The following is a 22,846-nucleotide window of genomic DNA, read 5'->3' on the forward strand; positions in this document are numbered from 1 at the left end:
ACGACAACGCTTGGCATTGTAGGGTCGGGATGGTCACGGAATTCCTTAGGAAGCAGGGCGTCGAGCGGGTGGAGTGGCCTAGCTGCATGTTCGCCAGACCTCAACCCAGTTGAGCATGTCTGGGATGAACACGATCGACTTGTGCACACAAGTCACCCAGTACTCTGCAGAGCTCGAGTAGAGGAATGGAACGCGGTTACGCACGTTTTCTTTATTAGATTGTGAGGAAGGTGCAGCTATGTCTTGGACGTGCAAAAGGGGTACACAAGATTATGAAAGATGAAGTGCTTCATGTTTGTCTTTTTTACATTTTGGGGGTTTTGAAAACTGAAACGAGAATTTGAAAATATGCGAAGTGTAATACAGATCATCTACTCAAAACTTGGTAGAATCGACAAGATCGCGATTATTTCAGACCATCAAATTTAACAAGTGGGCCAAGTGTACATGTATACTATACAGTCTCATACTACAGTGTAAGCTGTCTTAACCGGCACTCATCGGGACTGAAGAAATAATCCAGTTTAGACAACGTGCCGCATTGTAGAGCTGATGATAGATGTTCAAGCCTCAGACGGGACTGAGATTTTATGCTGGTATTCCCACCTTGCCGGATTGGACAGATGTCGGTTTTGACAGCTTCCACTGTATTCTATTTAGATCGATGATCGTGCTGGTGATCTATGGATTGTTTGGTCAACACTCGAATATTTACATACTGCCTCCATATGCCTGAAATATTGCTGAGGGCAGAATTAAACAGCAAACAAATACACAAACTTCGACTTATCAGCTGTTAAGTGAATCATACACAGAACCTGATGGAATCCGCGACGGAACATAGCTACGCAGGTTATTTCTGGAGACACTGATACTTTAATCAGCACTGATCCAGAAGATCATACTGCCTCGTTAAGCAACAAACAAGCAAATCAAACTTCCTGGTGTCACCAACAGGGGAAATATTTCCTGGTTATATATGACAAGTGTCTGTGGCGTGCAAAAACCTAACACTTGAAAATTGTAGATAGAGGAGATAGTGCCTGGGTTAAGGAAAGATTTCAATCTGCCATGTCGAATGTCTAAACAGAGATAGCACGCAGGTCAGGCAACGCTTCTTTGACTAACATATTATCTTTCCATTACATGAGTAAATATACCTTTAAGCCGCATCAGTAATTTTCTTTAGCTATTCGCGGCTAGCGTTTCAGTACGTAACACCTTCCTTGTACGGTTTGACGATGAACATAATACATGTTGCATCCAGTACATAACCTGTGACGTTTTCTAGCGCGTTCGGCGATTTGAGACTAATGGTACACCGTACAGATCAGCGTTCGCACGCCATGATTCCCTGAATGGGTGCAATTCCTGAAAATCTTGTGTGGTGTCTCCCAACTAGAATATTGCTAACTGCGGTGTACGTAAAATGTCACTCACTCCATACACTTTCAGTATGCGCCACCCGTGTCTCCTAACAGTCACTGTTCTTCTGTGGGCACTGGCCATCTCATGCTTACAGAGAAGGGGGTGATAGAATTATTTTTCTACCATCATGATATTGCTGGAATGAAATGGGCTGAAAGGGGTGCAAAGATGTAACAATGCGGCAGTCTTTCAAGGCACTCCTCGTCCATGAGTGCTGAGTACCGCTAATAGCAGAATTGGACAGCCTGTTTGCCGTGTTACCCTGTTACCCTGTGTCGATGGAGGGGCTTCTGGCAGAGGAGGGCACTGGTTTTAGTTAATCACTTATCACCAATTAATGACTTATTGGCGCAAATTGAAATTTTCTCTTGCAAGCAACAAAATAGCTTTCATTTTAGATTTTATCATGGATAGGGCTCCCTGGTTAAATCGTGTGAAACATATATTTTGTAAATGCGGCTTACCAGATATATTTGACAACCCCTTTATATTATACTCAGTCCTGGGTCATATCAAAAGCTGAATCAATCCTGAAAGACCAATGAAATGAAAAATTCATACAAAGGACAATATTATTAGGTTTTTAAAAACTTACCATCACTCGACAAATACTTAAAGCTATTAGAAAATATATGGAAGCCTATTCAATGTGTTAAAACATCTAATCATCACTTGTCAATAGAAAGAAATTTGTGTCTAGTCGTACCTGAACATATTGTTCTATCCCTACACTTGTGAAGTTTTCTATCACTAATTTAGGGAATCAGGGTCACAATAGGTGTCTTTAGTGCGTCCGCTCGTATTCGTGGAGCGAGTCGACAAAAGGGAAATATTGTCAGTCTCTGAGATATACAATGTATGGTCATTTGCCACTCGTCAGTTTGATATTTGTTTTTATTTTTTTTTATGCTGTTGATATAAATATATTTCAAAACTGTTTTAAAATATTATATCCTATTACATCATATACACCTTTTTGAAACTAAAACGTTCAGCTGCTTTTAAAGGTTTTCCGGGTTTCCCTGTGGCAAGACCAGCGATAGACAAAATTGTCCCGTTTTGTCAACTGTGCTTAAACCGTTTTGGTACAGAATTGTTTTGACTGGTGCAGAATTGTGATTTGAGAGGAGACGCAGGGGAGGTCATTCTGTTCAAGATTCGTTTCATTTCACTTCCGGGTGGTTTAAGCAGAAGGTGAGAGTCTTACCTTTGAAAAGTGACAGGTCTAGGCGTTTTGACAACCCAGTCAATGCACGATGTTCCCAGTTTTCATGTTCACATTATCGAGAGTTAGAGTGAAACATAAAAAATCAAATCGTCGTCAGCGACAATGCTTGCGCAGTAAACGAGACAACCATTGCGATCATTGGCCAAATTATGCGACTAGTTTGAAATCTTTTCTCATAGCATCAATCTCTGGTTTGTCTGATTCAGACTGCATTGTCAACAACTGATAATCATCAAGTAGGCCCGCGAAGGATGACATGTTTGTCCTAATTAGACTGGTAAACACAGTACTGTTGAAAGGAACTGTACCTATCTGTTAATCCTATTCATGTATCAGTGATAGATTTGGGTGAAATTTTGAGTGGGTCCAAATTGATGAAAATACTGTTTCTGGGGGTCTTCACTGAATTTGATGAGTCAAAACACTCAAAAACCCTCTCTTGAGCCAACACTGATGTATGTATCTGTATTTGAAACTAGAATCCCACACTATGCAACCTAATTTTGAGATCAGATTTTCATTGATTGTGATTCGTGCAAGGATACACTCTGTGTTCCGATTTCAGTGGGGTACTATTACAGTCTGTCTTGAAAGGGTGTAGGGGACTGTAGTCGCATTTCTGAGTCGCATGAGTTACTGAAGATCAGTTCTAGCCAAGGGCTCCCTTTCTTTAACACTGCACTGAGGTTACTGTACTGGCTAGCGACCAGTTATCGCTGCGTACCAATTATCGCCACCACGTGGCTGTTGTGCCTGCGCAGACAGCTTTACCTATACTTAGATAGTGTTTCACATATTGACACATCCAAAAATATGACAGGTTACAAGAGTTAAAATTAGTGTTAGTATTTCAGGTTGTAGGCATTACAAGTATGAATCCTCTAGTGAGACACGACCTAAACATGTATGGGTATGTCACGTGACCATTTGTGTGTTGACACGAAATTTCATAAACAATGAGAATTGAATGAAAATCATCCTGGCTGTGAATCTATGACGTCACAATTCAGTCCTCAAAAAGTGCAGATTTTAATTTTTCTGAACTTACCCATAATGCCGACAGTCAATCACTTAACTTTGAATTGACCCAAATTTCCATCTTGGTTTTATAGACTCGACAGGTACAATGCAGACAATACTGACAAAATATAACTGTCAATTTTCACCTTTATCTTTACATTTTGCCCCAAGAAAACAAACATTGCCAAAACTGCAAACAACTACTCAAAGTGTCAAGTTTGATAAGTGCCCGTCTCCATATTCTGACCAGCTTATATCAGCATCTGTCAACATTCACAATGAGAGTGAGTTTTGTTCTTTTAAAGTACCTTTTTTTAAACAAATTCCAGTCATGAAATTTCTTCAATATGTCTAGGTTTGAAACACAAAAGTTTTATTACCAAGTTTATGTCAAATTATGTGAATAAAATACAAACTTCAGAAATGGCGATGGATCGCACAATATACACTACCGCGCTTTTTGCTGACCGCGTTTCAGAGAAACACAATTGACAACTGTAAACAAGCAGAAAACATCGGTGAATAGCTGATCTCTTATCAAGATAAATTTTATTTCATTCTGTGAAGAAATAATGGAGTAAATCGTTAAAAACCGCTTAAAAATGGCGATAACTGGTCGCCAGCCAGTAGTGACTTACGATAACCTTAGTGCCTAGTGAAAGAAGGCCCAGATCTTTGAACCAGAAGGGTTGGGAAGCATTGAACGCCTTCATTTGCTACTCCCAACCTGAAGCTTGGATGCTGGTATGTAACTGGAATACTGGTCAAGTCAATGCTCACTTTGTATGTCTGTACTTTGCAGTTCAGTTCAGTGCTTGCACAACCTAGCTATGGGGCTAACTTGCAATAAATTTAATATTTTAAGTATATGTATGTCAGTTCATTTTTCTTCGAACTTTACGTAAGTATGGCATCAAAACATTTGCCATTAATGTAGATGTCTGGGCTATGACAGTTGTTATAAGCGGGGGTCAGCTGTGTCTCTGTGTTGCTACAGTTTCATGGGTACTACATTAGGGACATAGAGAATACTAAACGAGGTCTCATTACATAGGAATTATATACAGAACGAGGTCTCATTACATAGGAATTATATACAGAACGAGGTCTCATTACATAGGAACTATATACAGAACGAGGTCTCATTACATAGGAATTATATACAGAACGAGGTCTCATTACATAGGAACTATATACAGAACGAGGTCTCATTACATAGGAATTATATACAGAACAAGTGACTTTTCCATGGTATCTGAATGAGTGAGAGTGAGGTAAGATACCATAGGAATGTTACAAATGTTCTGCTGTTGTATACTTTTAGCATGACGTCACAGTAATGACGTCACTCATTGCCCCCTTGGTAACTGATGTCACATTGCATGTCACTTTTCATCGCCTTGTACAGCCACCTACAGTAAAGTAATCCGTAGCACCCCGTTTCTTGCTTTGCTTCACTCAGCTAACATCACAGGTGAAAACATTGCATATAAGTTTTTCAACTCACAATTAAACAGCGACATGGCAACATTCACAATGTTTACATTCCCACAATTTAAGTTGTAGAATGAATGAATTCATGTGTTTGTTATGAATGGAAATGTAGTTTCGTCGCAATATGATGTAACTGAGAGGTCATTGATTATCCAATGAAATTGTTAGAATCTTAGGTCAAGCAAGTTGTTATGATACAGGTCAACGCAATACAACACTTGTGTGACATACAAGATTAGTATGCAATGACCAATACACTGCCCACATGAGTAATAAATATTTTTATGTGTGCCACAACCTCTGACATTTTAACTCACTTCATTACAACTGGAATTTAAACGCAAGTTGGTTAACATCTCTGAAATCAAGCCCTGCTTTGTTTAAAATACTTCAGGATTCATCAAAGATTTCAAACTGAAAGATATATTCGGAGGGTGAGTGAGTGGATATGTGTTTAAGCCACTTTTAGCAACATTCCAGTAATATCAATGCAGGGGACATCAGCAAATGGTCGTCACATATTGCACTGATGTTGGAAATCAAACCCGTGTTTTTGGCATGGCGAGCGGACACTTCAACCACAAGGCTACAGCGCCACCCATTGTAGGGAAAAGAACCAAAGGATGTAATGTCTTAAAACAATTGTTGATTCCAGTTATAATTTAATTTATAATACAGTCAAAACAATTTTGTAAACGTTTCTTTTTTGATTGACTCATGAAGATCTGCAGTAGAATAGGTATTCAGCACCATGACGCCACGTCATTGGTTTCCAAGTGCCCAGGTCGATGCTCCTGCTGTTGATCACTGAATTGTCCTGTCCAGACTTATTTACAGATTGTCGACATATAGCTGGAATATTGCTGAGTGCGGCGTACAACTAAACTCACTCACTGTTTCTTGATCAGTCCTGACATCAGTGAAATACAAATAACTCAGCACAGTGATATGCTCAGCTGTCACTGTTGGAGTGAGTGAGTGAGTTTAGTTTTACGCTGCTCTCAGCGGTATTCCAGCCATATGGCGGTGGTCTGTAAATAATCGAGCATGGACCAGACAATCCAGTGATCAAAAGCATGAGCATCGATCTGTGTAATTTGGAACCGATGACGTGTGCCAACCATGTCAGATGGCCTGGTCACCCGATTCCGTTAGTCACCTCTTACGAAACGCATGGTCACCTTTTATGACAAGCAAGGGATGCTGAAGGCCTATTCTACCCTGGACATTCACGGGACGTCACTGTTTGAGAAGGGTTCACTTGAATGGAAAAGTTTATAATTCTATGTGGCAATATTTGCTTACATTTGCATGAGGCATGTGTCTGAATATGATGTGCTGATCCAGCATGACATTTGATCCATTTAATCCCATATTATTGCAGAAATACTGATCTGACCTTGAACTTCATCATTTCATATTGTGAAAGCCACACAAATACACCCCTTAATTTGATACATGAATTGTGACCTGGAACCACTGACAAACTGCCGTGTTCTGTTACAGATGTGACACCCTACAAGACCATGGTTACCTGGAGGGTGGCTGTAGTGTCCCTGTGTGGTGTGGGTTTTCTGAAGGAGCTGCACTTCCTGGGAATGTTCAGGGACTTGTATCTGACTTCAGCTACACACAATCTTACAAATGACCAGTTGGATTTTGAGGTGGGTATTGTCACCGGGGCCCAGGCCTTTCCTGTGTATGCCTACTCCTGCTGGTGTATAATAGATATGTATTTATGATCCATGCCTATCTTATCTAAGACTACTCCTACCTGTGTATAAAAGATATTTATCTTGTACCAGGCCTATCCTGTCTATGCCTACTCCTTCCTGTGTATAAAAGCTATTTTTATCTTGTACCAGGCCTATCCTGTCTATGCCTACTCCCACCTGTGTATAAAAGATATTTATCTTGTACCAAGCCTATCGTGTCTAGGCCTACTCCTGCCTGTGTACAATAGATATTTATCTGTGTTCTAGGCCTATCCTGTCTAGGCCTACTCCTGCCTGTGTATAAAAGATATGTATCTATGTTCCAGGCCTATCCTGTCTATGCCTACTCCTGCCTGTGTATGAAAGATATTTATCTTTGTCCCAAACCTGTCTCATCTATGCCTACACCTGCCTGTGTATAAAAGATATTTATCAAGTACCAGGCCTATCCTGTCTATGCCTACTCCTGCCTGTGTACAATAGATATTTATCTGTGTTCTAGGCCTATCCTGTCTATGCCTACTCCTGCCAGTGTATAAAAGATATTTATCTTTGTTCCAGACCTGTCTCCTCTATGCCTACACCTGCCTGTGTATAAAAGATATTTATCTTTGTTCCAGACCTATCCTGTCTATGCCTACTCCTGCCTGTGTATAAAAGATATTTATCTTTGTTCCAGACCTGTCTCCTCTATGCCTACACCTGCCTGTGTATAAAGATATTTATCAAGTACCAGGCCTATCCTGTCTATGCCTACTCCTGCCTGTGTACAATAGATATTTATCTGTGTTCTAGGCTTATCCTGTCTATGCCTACTCCTGCCTGTGTATAAAAGATATTTATCTTTGTTCCAGACCTGTCTCCTCTATGCCTACACCTGCCTGTGTATAAAGATATTTATCAAGTACCAGGCCTATCCTGTCTATGCCTACTCCTGCCTGTGTACAATAGATATTTATCTGTGTTCTAGGCTTATCCTGTCTATGCCTACTCCTGCCAGTGTATAAAAGATATTTATCTTTGTTCCAGACCTGTCTCCTCTATGCCTACACCTGCCTGTGTATAAAAGATATTTATCTATGTTCCAGGCCTATCCTGTCTATGCCTACTCCTGCCTGTGTATAAAAGATATTTATCTTTGTTCCAGACCTGTCTCATCTATGCCTGCACCTGCCTGTGTATAAAAGATATTTATCTATGTTCCAGGCCTATCCTGTCTATGCCTACTCCTGCCTGTGTATAAAAGATATTTATCTTTGTTCCAGACCTGTCTCATCTATGCCTGCACCTGCCTGTGTATAAAAGATATGTATCTATGTTCCAGGCCTATCCTGTCTTTGCCTGTTCCAATTCCTGTGTGTAATAGATATGTATCTGTGTTCTATGCCTATCTTGTGTATGCCTACTCCTACCTGTGTATTAAAGATATTTATCTGTGTTCCAGGCCTACCCTGTCTATGCCTACTCCTATCCTTGTGTGTTGCTCCTTGTGCTGCTCATCACGGACCTGGTGTTCTACAAGCCTACAATATCACTCGGCATCTTGGCCCTCATAGCTTACACAGCTCTCCTCACATGGGGCCGCAGCCTCCTTGTGATACAACTGTCTATATTCACAGCAGCCTTCAGTTCGACGACCGATATTGCATACTTTGCCTATGCTTTTGCTGTTGCCGAGCCCGAAAAGTTTCACAAGGTTTCAGGATTCTCCCGAATAGCATTGCTTCTGGGGAGACTGCTTGCTTATGCTACGGGACAGATGATGGTACAAGTGTTCCACACAGATTACTTTGTGTTGAATTGTCTCACGCTTGGATTCGTGTGTTTGGCATTTGTGGTTTCCATGCTTCTTCCATCAGCATCACTCTCAACATTCCAACAGGTGATTGAACGAGAACTTCAGAGCCCCAGTAATGGCATGTTTCAGACTCAAAACCTGGCACATCGAGGTAGCCATGGCAACTTATCAATCCAAAACAGTCACATACAAGGGGAGACAACTCATGCAAAAAGGGCAGGTAACTCTGTTATTAAAACCTATGACATTCCAGGAAGTAGTATAGACTCATCTGTGCTACCATATGCTACAGGACCCACCTTCTATGACATTGACACAAGCTCTCTGGGTTTCTCGTACAATGATATGATGTCCGAGTGCTCGGACATGTCCAGTCTTGACAGGACCAGACTGGAGGAATCACAACAGCTGGAGGACAAGGACAAAGAGAATTTGAAGGAGAAGTTTATGTTGAGTGTGAACTCTTTTAGGGAAACCTATACAGACATGTCTGTGATACTGTGGTCAGTGTTTTGGATACTTGCGACAATTGTGGACTTTCAAGTGGGAGCTTCAGTTCACCTTCTGGGAAAGGAGCATGAAGCACGGAACGCTACAGATGCATCTGTTGAATCAATATATCTTCTAATTGGTAAGATCTTTGGTTCAATACAAGAGTCTTCTCCAAAGTACTGGCAAACAAGGATAAGTTTTAGTTCAAATTCACCACAGATGACAGTCTAAGTACACCTAATCTCTGTACCTCTCGTTACACTCCACTACTGAGTCTAACAAAATCTAGTAGGAGGTCGCGTCAGGTAACCTTTGAGTGACCTATGACCGTCCAATCATGATGAAATGTATTCATGAAGGGATGTGGTACGATTCACTGAATATGTGAGCAAATTGTAAATGACAGATAATTTAGGTGTTCCTTTTGTTATGGTTAAGAATTTTGCCGTGACGAAACAGACATCCCCTGTAAACCAGCAAAATAGAACAAACATTCAAATATTGTATTATTAGCAAAGAGGGCACGTTATATAAAGTCACAAGTCAATTTCACAATAACGATTTCAAATACAATGCAAATGAGACAAAATCTAAAGCAATGGGTGATGAAATATATAGCCAACTCACATCAAAGTCTTAGTGCGAGAGTGAGAAGCAGTTATGCAAATGTAACACAGCGAGTGGTCAAGCAGCGGTTGGCTGCAATTGATGATGTATACTCCAGTAATGTGTGTCTGTGTCCGTCAACAACATGGCAACTAGCATTTATATATACATTCAGTCATTTCTTGAAAGTTGGAGCACATAAACCATCACCACTAACATGGAAAGCACTAGAACAATCATAGTGGTCTTGTGTTGTTGTTTTTCAAAGGAATGTAACTCTAAAGTACTTCTGGAAAGCCTGCTGGCAAAATCCTAAAAGCTGACCATCTGTAATATGAAATGTAAGTCATCATAACTATTATTCAAAACACTAAACGCTGTGACCCAATAATAATTATTACTTAATTAATAACAAAATATACAGAAAATACACACTCATAACACTTTGTAAAAGTAATTATGTTCATACCTTTTTATGTTCTAATTATAACTTAACCTAAAATATCACAACTATGTCATTTCAATTTATTGTTTAACAAATCTGGAAACATCATGTAGACCTTGAGAGCTAGACACAGTCATGACTGTAGGAATATAGTGTTTCCTCCAGAGCATTTTAGAAGGGCGCTGCGCCCTGCCCTTTTCCTCGTGCGCCCTGCCCTTATTTCTGGCGCCCTGCCCCTTTTCACTGCGCCCTGAACGGTACTTGCTAATTGTGACAGAGCACAGGAACAGACTGAAAGGCAGCAACTGTAACAAGCATCTTATGATCAGGCTAAACACTAACAGCCACAATGACACTGACTTGGAAGCTGTATTGAAAATCTCCCTGAGAAAAAAGCAAAGGAGACTGTAGGTTAATAATACAGGAGGCTCAATCTGATCATTTTGTTTTGGTTTTTATTGTGGTTTGTGCCCTTTTCAAACTAGGGTGCCCTTTTCTGTAGAAACTTCACCCTGCCATTTTTGTGGTCTGGAGGAAACACTAAAATAGATCAGCTTCAACTGTTCTGGTCCAAACAAACTATGTTATCATCCAGAACATGACTTCCTGTTATTCGCACTGGCATTCAGAATGGCCACACCTAAAGCTGTGAGATGATAATACATTGCTGAACTATCATGCAACAGGCTTATGCCTTAAGCACATACAACATAATTGACATTATTTAAATAGAAAACCCAAGCTGTCAGTGAGGGTCTAGAAGCATATCCACTGGGTACACATTTTCTGCTGGTGGAACTGGGCAATTTTTAACAAACTGGCTTAATTAAGGGTAGACCACATGTTTGACAGTGCCGCCAACAAAAACTTTGATTGGATGCAGAAATGGGTTTTAAATCATTTAAGTTGATCATATTTATCACATATTCCAATAAATTTATCATATAGAGTATTATTTTTGTAATTTACGTTATGCCATCATGGGTCATTGAGAATATTTCATCTGTGCAAGTTCAATAGTTACCTTGCCATAGCAGGTAAATTAGGCATTATTTCATTCCCAGTAAATATAATAGTATTTCCTGCCATTCTATGCCTGCTGATTAATTTGATTGCAATCATTGTTTCAGCAATATTCTGTGTCCTTTTGACAAGCTTCTTGACTGTGAATTGGCCCAGTTTTGAAACTTTCTTCCTGGGAGGCACATCACTGGTACAGAGCCTGCTTGTAGCGTTGATTGCCGTCCTCAACAATGTGTGGATGCGACGCTCGCTGTACATCGCCTGCAGGGTGCTCTACCAGATGACCATCACCATAGCGATGTAGGTTGCCATGGTTTCATACTGAAATGGTCTTGAAGTGGCAGATCCACTCAGTTTCCTTTCAGCAATATTCCAGCTACATCATGGCGGTTTGTAAATTATCATGTCTGGACCAGGCAGTCCAGTGATCAACAGCATGAGCATCGATCTGTGCAATTGGAACCATGTGCTAACCAAGTCAGCTGGCCTGATCACCCGATCCCGTTAGTCGCCTGTTGCGACAAGTATGGTCACAAGCATGGTTACGATGACGTGTCAACAAAGTCATCGAGTCAGACCACCTGATCAGGCTTGATCTGCATGCCTGGGTTACTGAAGATCAATTCTAACCCAGGTCTTCATTGGTCAACTTTCATGTGACCACATTTTTTTAAGAAAAGAGAAAATTAACAATCCTTGAAATTATTATTGTTTGGCGACTTGAGGTTTAGACCTTTTGTAACTTCCAAAACAAAGTTAATTTAAGTCGCTACAGATGCCATTACCATATCGATGTAGGTTACCATGGTTACCATTTTCACAAAAAAACAGTAATTTTTTTAGTTCAAGATGTAATGCATGAATGATAAATATTGGTTTTTAGATGCTTTGGAATCCAGAACAATGAGGTAGTCCTGTGGCAAAAGTGTTCACTCTTTGTGACCCAAGACCGGAGTTCGATTCCCCCACATGGATACAATGATGTGAACCCCATTTCTGCTGTCCTCCCCTGTGATATTGCATGAGTATTGCCAAAAGTGGCACAGAACTAAACTGAACACACCCACTCACGTTGGACTTCTTGCCATGAATTATGTCTTTTGTTGCAGGTATCGAGTGGCTACCTTTATCAGTGGTAAACGGTTTGCGTTCGTGTTTGGCATCAATATGATGGCGTCAAGCATTATCATCCTTATCTTCACCTGTGCAGCTGCCATCAACAGAGACACAACCTTCACAGCCTTATCCCAGGTCAGTGATTGAAATAATTTTTCAACTCAACTTGACAGCAGGGCTTGTGGCCCATAAATGTTGCCTGCCCATCTTGAAAGTTGCCCGCCCACCTTTTTAACTTACCATTTTGCAATAACTTACAAAAACACCGCCATTTTGTGACACATACAAACGAGTAAGTAACACTCTCTTTGATTGGTTCTTATTGAACCATGTGACTACAGATATCCAATCATAGCGTAGCTTACTAAGCCAGCCACTTTAAGTGTCCTATTGCTATATTCACTGGCTTCAGAGTTGTCCATGTATTATATTTGTATATACTCGAATATACCCTTAGCTTTCATTCATCCTTCTTAAATCAAAAGATGACATGACAATTAAAATGTAATGGTCGTCCTGAGAGCGAACTGAAAGTAGGTCAACCTTAAAAATTTCTGCCAGACAATCAGGCTGATGGAGAGAATTTCCAGCAAGCCCGACTCCAGGCACGGGCAGTCGGGCAGACCGTTATTTCGATCACTGTCCCAGGTGATCATCTGCACTCACATGCTATCTGATATTGTCTCAATCTGATTGACATCAAACATGTCTAATTTTGGGTGCAGTCATGCTATCTTCCAGTAGGAGTGAAGCAGTACATATTGTGGTACAAGGCCTTCGGTTCAGTCTGTTTCAGTCAGAACATGAGATTTTATCATAAGGCAGCAAACTGACAGGAGCCAAACTTGTATTTCTGATAATGATAGGTTACAGGTAGATGGCAATCAGTGAACGAGTGTTATAATAATAATATTTATATTGTGCCAAACTCCACTCACTAGGTGAATGCTCATAGCGCTAACAGTCAAAGCAGGCATATTATTACCCCGGATAACCCAAGCTGCCTGTTAGGTGCTAGAGGGTTATAGTCAAATGACTTATACCACCGGGTACCCATTTTCTGCAGGGTGAAAAGAGGCAATTTTGAACAAATTCACTTGCCTAAGGTGAGATCACATATATCATGTGCTTTGTTGTGGGGCAGGACAGTACTCCTAGAAATTCTCAGGAGTTGCTGGTCACCCATTCGAGCACTGTCTGTGCTCATTGATTGTGATTGTGACCTGAGCGTTATGCACAGGCCCACATGCCACCACAACCAGGACGTATTATGTTCAGCATTACAAGCTCCAGTGATCCAAACTTTATACTGTTTAATAACATTGAAAAAAAATGACCACAATCTCAGTTATTTTGAATGGGCAAAACCCTCATATCATGATTAAATAGAAATGAACGTATGAAAACTGAAAATAAGAAATTCCTGAATTGCATTACGATATACTGAGCTAAATGGAAAATACCACCAGTTCTACCAATACTGTAGTACACCGTTTCCCCCTTGACGCTTTAACCACTAGTCTATGCAGTGAAGCTGGTGTAGTCCATAACATATGGCTTTGGCAAGTTGTACAGGGGAAATATTGTTAGTGCAGGGATACTCGTCCCCAGGTCTGCAGCAAATGACATCGCTGTTGCACCCAATATGCAGATGAATAACTGGAGCTGAGTTATCAATAAATAATTGATGGTAATCATGAACCCCAATATAATAACAAGACACGGTCATAACACCATTCAAACTAAACAGTCACAGATTAATACCTATCAATAATGATTCCTGATGACACTGGGTTGGTTGGGTAGCCAAGTGGTTAATGCGTCCGCTTGTCATGCCAATAACCTGGGTTTGATTCTCCACATGGGTACAATGTATGAAGCCAATTTCTGGCATCCCCGTCCTTGATACTGCTGGAAATGGGAAAAAAATGGTGTAAAACTAAACTCACTCACACGTCTGTTAACGCTCACCTTTATTTATTTTCCAAGTCAGAAACTGTATCAGATGTTTATGTCTTGAGATACCAGTAAGAAACATACTTTCTGAAATATGAGTTGACAAGGGTTCAACAATTTTTTCGAAAGCCACTTGTCAAAGGGCAAGTGACTTCAAGAAAGTAACTTGTCCTGACGAAGTTTCCATTTGCACTGATTTTTATGCCATAATCATGATGATGACATTTTGAAAGAATAAATCAACACAGTATTTGGTGTTAATGTTTACTGGACAATTTATCAAAAAGTGATAAATAACCAAGAAAGTAACCCTACTCTATTATCATGGCAAAATTTAATAACTACATTTTGAGCAGATTTGACATGAAATCCAAGTTTATTTGCAGTTGGAAACTGTAAGCGGAAGTTATCTAGTAGCCCACGGACAAGTAAGATACCATTATCTGATTGCCCGAAATGACAACTGACTTGTCCTGGGCATCGGGCAATGGGATTTTTGAACCCCTGTTTGATGTTTCATGTGTTATGAATATGGATTATTGTTCAGATGTTCATGTCAACAAACTCTCTGTTCCAGTTTGCCATTTACTCAGGCATTATTGGATTCTTCGGTCTTGTGATGATCTGCAGATCAGTCTACGGAGTCATTCTTCAGAGAAGATGTGGCACCACAAACCAGACAAGAGACGACCTAGACACTTTAGTGAGAGATTGACCTTGACCTTGATATCTGACCTCATATGCACAAATTAGTGTAGTTTCTGTGTATATCCCTGCACTGTCAATGATGGTGCCCTTTTGAAAGCTATGTGATATTTAAGTAATCAAAATCTAAGTCAATAAGTCAGTGAATTCTATTTATGTCATAACTGTGTCCAAATTCAAGTGTCTCTCTGTTATGCTTGGTTTGTGCCTAAGTCATTTTACAATACATCAGGGAAATCAATATCAGCAAATCTCTGCAAGAAATATGGCTGTCTCAGCATTTTTGCTAATTGTTGGCAAGGGTTGACAGCAGTGATGAGAACTGACAGAAATGTCACAATTGATTATCAGACTAGCTATTCTCGAAACGTTCGTAACCCTACGAACTTCTTACATCCATTCTTAACATATAGACCACAATCAAAGTTAAGAATTCTTAGGGCTACGAACGTTATGAGAATAAGGGCCCAGTTCATTACCAATGAGCAATCATCAAAAAATATTGGTTAGTGTCATTTTTAGGATTTTGTATTCTGGTTGTTACTGCAGATAAGTATAGCATAATGCAACCTGCTGCTTTAAAATGATGACTAATATATCATGTACATAAACTTGCTGGAGTCATCAAGAAATATTTATCAAGAAATATTCAGTCATGACGTTTCAGTAAGTGAGTTTTCTAAGATAAAAAAACGTTTTCAGGCCATGACAACTTTTAAGATATGTTCCTGATGAAGGAGTAAACATTAACTCCGAAACGTTGTGTTCTAAACAATAAACAATAATAAACAGTATAAATAAACAGTAGTGTTGCAAAATCATTTGTGTTCGATTATGAGAAAATGTGATTGACTGCTTGGTCATTTGGTCACTGCAACCAACGTTTAATTATTTCAGTAACCCAGAACACCACTAGTGGACAGCGACATACATGTTATGAGTCCTATGGTTGCTTTCTGATTAGAATTCTTGGTTTTGGGCAGAAATGATATATTCATTGCTTCAGTGCCGTTGTCCTTGTCAAACTGTATCATAAGGTACTTTCTGGAATTAATCGTCTTTACGAACTAATTCCAACCCCAATTTTCAAAGGGGATGATATTATGCAACAGTAATTCTTTGTCTAGCTGTTTGTGATTTAGTTTCGATGAGTTGTGCATGTTATTTAGTCTTGGCTCTGTTTTGCCTTATTTTCTACATCCTAGTCTCTACCAGAAATCCACATTCAATATTTTTGTTTGAGCTGTTTTATTTTCGTATTTGTTATGATGATGATATTATGAGGATCTAAACAAAACTTCTCATCTCGTACACTAACAAATCATTACATATATATATTTTTTCGTATTTTTTGTAATATGTTGTCAAGTGATCAATGGATGTCGGAGAGAGTACTATGTGTGTGAAGATTGTTCTATTTATCTTTGATCAGTTAAAAATGTTTTAAAAACTGGACCTTTTTTGTAAAGATGTGTTGTTAAAATGTACAAGCTCAAAAATGAATAAGGACTGGTTAGTGTCAGCTTATCAGTGAGACTGATGATAGCAATATTCCAGCAATATCATGGCAGGGGACACCTGAAATGGGCCCATGAGTTTTCAGCAGGACAAGCTAACACCTTATCCAGTGGACTACCCCTGTCCCCTAATATACAAATTTATGTTTTCCCTAACAGGATCTTAATACACATGTCCATATTCTGCAACCCAAAACCGTATCTGTAGGTAGTTGTTCTCATTCAACTGATGCCAAGTAGTATTATGCAATATGAAATAATCAATGCTTTGGGCAGTTGTTGCTTATATATAACACAATCAAATGCATCTCATGAGTGTGGGAAATAGTTTCCAAATTTTGCTAGCCAGGGGACTTAAGTATGCCTGAAAGTTACTTGCCCACAAATTAAGTCAGTAGCCCCAAATTTGAATGTAGAAACTAGGCAATGATGTTTAAAATAGCTGAGAATGAAATATTGTCAGCATGGGACAAGGTTAATCATTAATCTGTGATGAATAAGGCCATAATCTTCCCTGTGTATTTTACCTTAAGTCGGAAAGAGTGATATATTTACAAAATTATCTCATGAAAATTCACTAGCCACTCAGACCAGTGATGGTGGCGATTTGATGGCCCAGTTGGATTTTTACTAGACATGGGCTAGTGGACCTGTGCCTATTTCCCACACTGCATCTCACACAGCAGCATGACAGTTCCGCACTAGAAAAATGGATTCAACCTGGGGTAGGTTTCTGCAGTCTTGAGCTCTGGACACCGAAATGTGCCTCGAGGACTAGACTACGACCAATGTACAGGCGTGATGCTCATTATGTGTGGCCACAGTTGTGTAGTGTAAGGAGACTGATCATGTGATCACAGGGGAAACGTTTAAGCTAATACTTAGTCATTCACGGAATTGTCTGGTCCAGATTTTATTATCATATCTCTGAATATTGCTGAGTGTGCACAACAACCAAGGAAACAATCTTGAAGATACTGGAAAAGATACTCTTTGCAATTAATGTTCATCACCTGTAAATATATTTGTATCATATTTTATGGCATGGCTTCAAGACATGATACTTGTGTTATGGTACAGTGGTCTGGATTTTTGGTTTGTCGTCCATGTTTTATTACCAGTCTAAAATATTTTTTAATTTTTGTACACTTGCATAGAACCCCTCATGTGTGTTGTCAATCTTTGTTCATTGTGCTTTAATATTTCGCTGACTGTTGTGTATATATTTATGTAAGCATATCATAGTGCTGTGTTCCTGGTGCTGATGAAAATCCCTATTATGGTGTGTTTGAGGAGTATGTCAAATATACATTTTTACCACCAACAAAGGGGACCATTAGCCATGACGTTTTCTGCCTGTCAAACGCTATAAATTAGAGTTACCTCCCTTCAGACGTATTTTTCACACAAACTCCATCCCAGCATGAGATACTGTTACTATCCTGTACAGCACAATATTTACAGAGAGTGCCGTCAAAGGACTGTCGCTGTGAGGAGCTTTGTGTTTGGTTGGTTTTACAGTTTAAGGGCGACATGGGCCAGTAAAAGGCCTATTTGCGCCCAAGTGCGCTTTGTGTTTATGGGTATTAAAGATTACCTGCCTTTGAATGTGCTCAGGAAACGAGCCACGTTTTTCAATGAATAAATCAGTATTGAGGGAATTCCTCAATAAAAATGTATATTTTGTCCCAGTGCAAAACAAGTTATTCCCATTCATATGAATAAGTGTGTACCGAAGTTGTTTGTATTTATTTACCAAATTGAATTTTCCCCCTTACTATGAGCAAGTATTAATTTATTCATTACAGTTGTCTATGAATATTCCACAGACATAAACGTACGCCCTGCCCCAAGGGTTACACAGTCTTCCAGTTTGTGATATTATATTTATTTTTGCGTTTTCACTTTTAAAGTGACACATTTTCACATCCACTTTTAAAAGTTTATGGTATAAAAATAATCAAATTTAATCGCATTTATCAAATATCTAGAACTGAATTGTTTTTGTTAAATTTCTGAACAAAAAGAGCACGTGAAATGTGACTTATCGTTTTGACAATTCACAAATTGCAGAGTGAAGTCTCGTATCTAGACCCTCTTAATCTGGAATCCTGGCACTCCGGACAATTACGTTCAAGCTGTTTGTATCATGTGTTAAAATACAAAGGTAGATCACCCGTGTCGGTGTTTTGTTTATCCAAATAATATTAATTTGGATAGTCACGTCGGAGAAGGTGCAGTCCGGATTAACAAGGTTTTATTATCTGTCTAAAATACCATACAAAAAGTAGGGGATATTGAATTTACAGGGTTGATAAAATGGAAATGATGAAGCCAAGGAGGAAAAGATGATGAGAAATTAAGGGAAAATGTGACAATGTATTTCATTCCTTTGGAAATGTTTCATCTGTATGGATATATATTACCCTTTTCTCATATGCGTTGGCTTTGACTTCTGGTAAGGAATATCCCCTACTCCTGTTAATGGTATATGAATAACCGACTGTTTATTGATTTCACTTACTCTATCTCAACCATAGCACTGAAATAAATCGATTGTTTTTCTTTGTGTGTTTTGGTGTGTTGATGTACATCCGGAAGGAGGAACACTTGACGATCGTGAAGATCAGGGTTAGAATGAATCTTCAGCAACCCATGCTTGTCGTAAGAGGCAACTAACGGGTTCGGGTGGTCAGCCTTGCTGACTGTGTTGACAGATGTCAGTGTATCACTGTTGTGTTGATCAAGGTTCACCGTGTTGATCGCTAGATTGTCCTGTCCTGACTTGATTATGATTTAAAGGTCACGGTAATATTACTGTAAATTGTAAATGTTTGGGTGAGGTATTAAACGTCAAACAAACTAAACACTCTTTCATTTGAAGCAGTATCACGAACTATCTAGATAATTCATCTTATATGTACGTTTTATGTCTGCAGGATACTGTGGTTCTGGTTGTATATATCGGACAGTGAAGGTCCAGGGTAGAATAGGGCTTCAGCATCCCATGCTTACGGTAAAAGGTGACAATGCTTGTCGTAAGAGGCGACTAACGGGATCGGATGGGCAAACTTGCTGACTTGGTTCGCACATGTCATCGGTTCCCAGTTGTGCAGATCGATTTTTGAGCTGTTGATCACTGGATTGTCAGGTTCAGACTCGGTCATTTACAGACTGCCACCGTATAGCTGAAATGTTGCTACTGCAGCGTTAAATTAAGCTTACTCGTATGTATCATCGATGCTCATGACGTCGATCACATGATTGTGTGGTCCGGATTTATTTTCAGACACATACCTGGAATATTGACGAGTGCGGCGTAAATCTAAGCTAACTCGCATGCTCATGATGTTGATCACTGGATTGTGTGGTCCAGATCCAGGTATTTACTGACAGCCACATAACTGGAATATTGATGTGTGAGGCTTAAAACTAAATTAACTGGTATATATCGTCGATGCTCATGTTGTTGATCACTGGATTCTGTGGTCCAAATTCAATTATTAACAGCCAGCCACATAACTGGAAAAGAAAACAATGAGCAAAAAACGTCAGCAAATCAAATAGCATGGATGCAGACATGTTCGGAAATATAAGACGCGGATCCATGTACCTGTTGGCGGATCTGTCTTTCCTAGAAGGACCTCTTGAGATTCAGTTCAGTCATATGAACTGCAGAGTCGTGCAAAAATTATTCGGACACTTGACGAGCTTACCATAGACTTACATCTTAATTTAGTGTAGCATACATAATTTTCATCAAATTAATTTCGTAAGATCCAAAACAGGGCCCTTATTCTCGAAGCGTTCGTAGCCCTAAGAATTCTTAACTTTGATTGTAGCCAATGTGTTAAGAATGGGCTTAAGAAGTTCGTAGCGCTACGAACGTTTCGAGAATAGCTAGCCAGATTTTGTACATCCATGAGGAATCGTCCAACCTTTGATAACATAATTTCTGTTTAATTTGCCGTTGTTTAGTTGTCGAATGGCAACAATCTAATCAACACGAGTGCAGCATTGTGAACTCCTTTAATATGGCGGCCTGTGGAATTGTGCTTTGTGGAACCATACGTAAGCTGACAAATGTGATGTCATTTGTTAAAATTAATAGTGGTCGGAGAAGCAGAGATGATTTGAAATTTTCCTATCAAATTTGACAAAGATCCATCCTAAACTCACTTCATGAGAATTATTTAGAGTACACTGAAATAAGATGTAAGTATACGGAAATTATGTCAAGTGTCCGAAGACCTTGCGCACGACATCGTAGTTTCACTTCCGTCACCGATTGTTATCGAGCACCACCTGGTGAACGATAGGATGTTCTCTCTGGAGCAAGAATGTGTTGCGGAGGTAACACCCAAATTGTTGTGTGAAATATTTTACGTACTTTTGCAAGATCCTTTAACAGAGATGCCAACTTTTACACTTTGGGCATAGTTATTACGATTTTGACCAATTAATTACGCCATTACACTTAATATGCGAAAATTACGCTTTTCTGCTAGTTTAAAATTTCACAAGGAAGTGTTTCGTCACGCACTCATGTAGTGAGTGAGCGAAATTAGTTTTACTCCAAAGTCAGCAATATTCCAGCTATATGGCGACGGTCTGTGGTCTCGACCAGACAATCCAGAGACCAACAACATGAGCATCTATCTGCTCAATTGGGAACCGATGACATGTGTCAACCAAGTCAGCGATGACACCCGATTTCTTTAGAGGCCTCTTACGACAAGCATAGTCACCTTTTATGGCAAGCAATGGATGCTGAAGGCCTATTTTACCCCGGGACCTTCACGGGTCTCAATCATGAAGGGGTTAAGAAATGGCCTTACACCGGGAGAAATCGCTTATTGGTAGAATTTCGCTCATTACAATTACTTTGTAAGGAATAGAAGTATCTTGTGTCACCTGACCGATAATTTTTCATGAATGGAGTTTCATAATGGTTGGTGACGTGTATTTCTGTCTAGAATATTCCGGGAGACAAGTATTACACTTTCTGGGTCTACATTACAATTTTAAACGTCCATTATTACACTTAGTCTTAGGCCCAAAATAGCGTTGGCATCTCGACTGTAGTCAAAATGTGTTACACGATTCTCGCGAGTCGAAGACTCGGTCATCCGACAACACTCAACGTCGCGGCTCTGTAGAGCAGACCCGTCAAGATCCTGAACAGGTCTTCAGCAAACCATGCTTGTCACAAACGGCGACTATGCATGTCGCAAGAGGCGACTAACTGGATCGGGTGGTCAGGCTCTCTGACATGGTTGACGTATGTCATCGTTTTTCGATTGCACAGATCGGTGCTCATCCAGACTATGTACAGGCTGGGATAACGCACACGCACACGCACGCGCACGCGCACACGCTCCCTCATAATAAAACCGACACTACAGGGCACATAAAATAGTATTAAAACGCATGAAATAAACTCAGTACTGATGAACCTCCGGAACCAACAAAGAACCTATATATTACACGTATTTGTGCTAATGCCTCTGAACTGAAATCAATATGCCTTGTTCAAGTCAGACACTTTGCAGTGATGTGCAACAGCTGAGGATGTTTACAATGATTTACACTAAATAAGTCATCCTATCTCATAATGTTGATATCTGGATTGTCTGGTCCAGGTTCAACTGGGGGCGGTAGGGTAGCCTAGTGGTTCAAGTGTCCGTTCGTCACGCTAAAGACCTGGGTTCGATTCCCCACATGGGTGCAATGTGTAAAGCCTATTTTGTGGTGTCCCCTGCTGTGATATTGCTGGAATATTGCTGAAAATCACCACCATATACCTGGACTATTGCTGGACAGTTATGTTTTGGCGCTGGGATATATCTCTGAACTATATGCCGCCGCTGTATAACTGGCATCGGAGTTCATATAATAAATAATATATTACATAGTGTCTGCTGGAATATTGCTTAGTGAGGCGTTGTTCAACCACAGCAAACAAAACCGATTAAGGGATTCATACAACGCTGATTTTTAATCCTCCAACCAAACATTTCAGGATATGTCATGGTACTTGGAAGTTTCTGACTTCCAGCCTTCAAAGGAAAAGCAGTTCACTGTGCTGAGTTGCGTCCCTAGTGCTTTTTGTAAGTTTTCGAATATTATCGGTTCGAACCCCTGATTTGCCCATTGTATAGGATTTGCAGACAAATCTATAAGAATTCTTTCTTCAGTACGCTGATATATTCCAACGTGATTGAAATATTCAAGCTCACAGCTCGGTGTCATGGTAAGTGGTACTGACCAGGCGTAAACTTCGAGATAGATCGGGTATTGATT

The 22,846-nt window shown here is 39.8% G+C and overlaps 1 protein-coding gene across 2 annotated transcripts; it reads left to right on the forward strand.

Moving 5' to 3' along the window:
* Positions 1–2,572: 2,572 nt before the first annotated feature.
* On the forward strand, positions 2,573–19,108 carry LOC137281386 (thiamine transporter 1-like). Of its 2 annotated transcripts, none has more exons than XM_067812577.1 (6): positions 2,573–2,622; positions 6,677–6,834; positions 8,330–9,314; positions 11,357–11,549; positions 12,359–12,500; positions 14,899–19,108. In XM_067812577.1, the coding sequence occupies exons 2-6, from the start codon at positions 6,697–6,699 to the stop codon at positions 15,034–15,036; spliced, it is 1,596 nt and encodes a 531-aa protein (XP_067668678.1). In that variant the 5' UTR covers positions 2,573–2,622; positions 6,677–6,696; the 3' UTR covers positions 15,037–19,108. The 2 variants fall into 2 exon arrangements, with proteins under 2 accessions (XP_067668678.1, XP_067668679.1); XM_067812578.1 differs by lacking the exon at positions 2,573–2,622 and adding an exon at positions 2,911–2,933.
* The last annotated feature ends 3,738 nt before the right edge of the window (positions 19,109–22,846 follow it).

Source organism: Haliotis asinina, chromosome 4 (assembly GCF_037392515.1).
Source record: "Haliotis asinina isolate JCU_RB_2024 chromosome 4, JCU_Hal_asi_v2, whole genome shotgun sequence".
Lineage (NCBI taxonomy): Eukaryota > Metazoa > Mollusca > Gastropoda > Lepetellida > Haliotidae > Haliotis > Haliotis asinina.

What these genes read in the sequence shown, in the direction of transcription:
- LOC137281386 (XM_067812577.1), top strand. Translation starts at nt 6,697, where the DNA reads ATGGTTACCTGGAGGGTGGCTGTAGTGTCCCTGTGTGGTGTGGGTTTT. An exon ending in ATGACCAGTTGGATTTTGAG is followed by an intron (nt 6,835 to 8,329) that starts GTGGGTATTGTC and finishes TCTGTGTTCCAG; the next exon opens with GCCTACCCTGTCTATGCCTA. An exon ending in ATGACCATCACCATAGCGAT is followed by an intron (nt 11,550 to 12,358) that starts GTAGGTTGCCAT and finishes CTTTTGTTGCAG; the next exon opens with GTATCGAGTGGCTACCTTTA.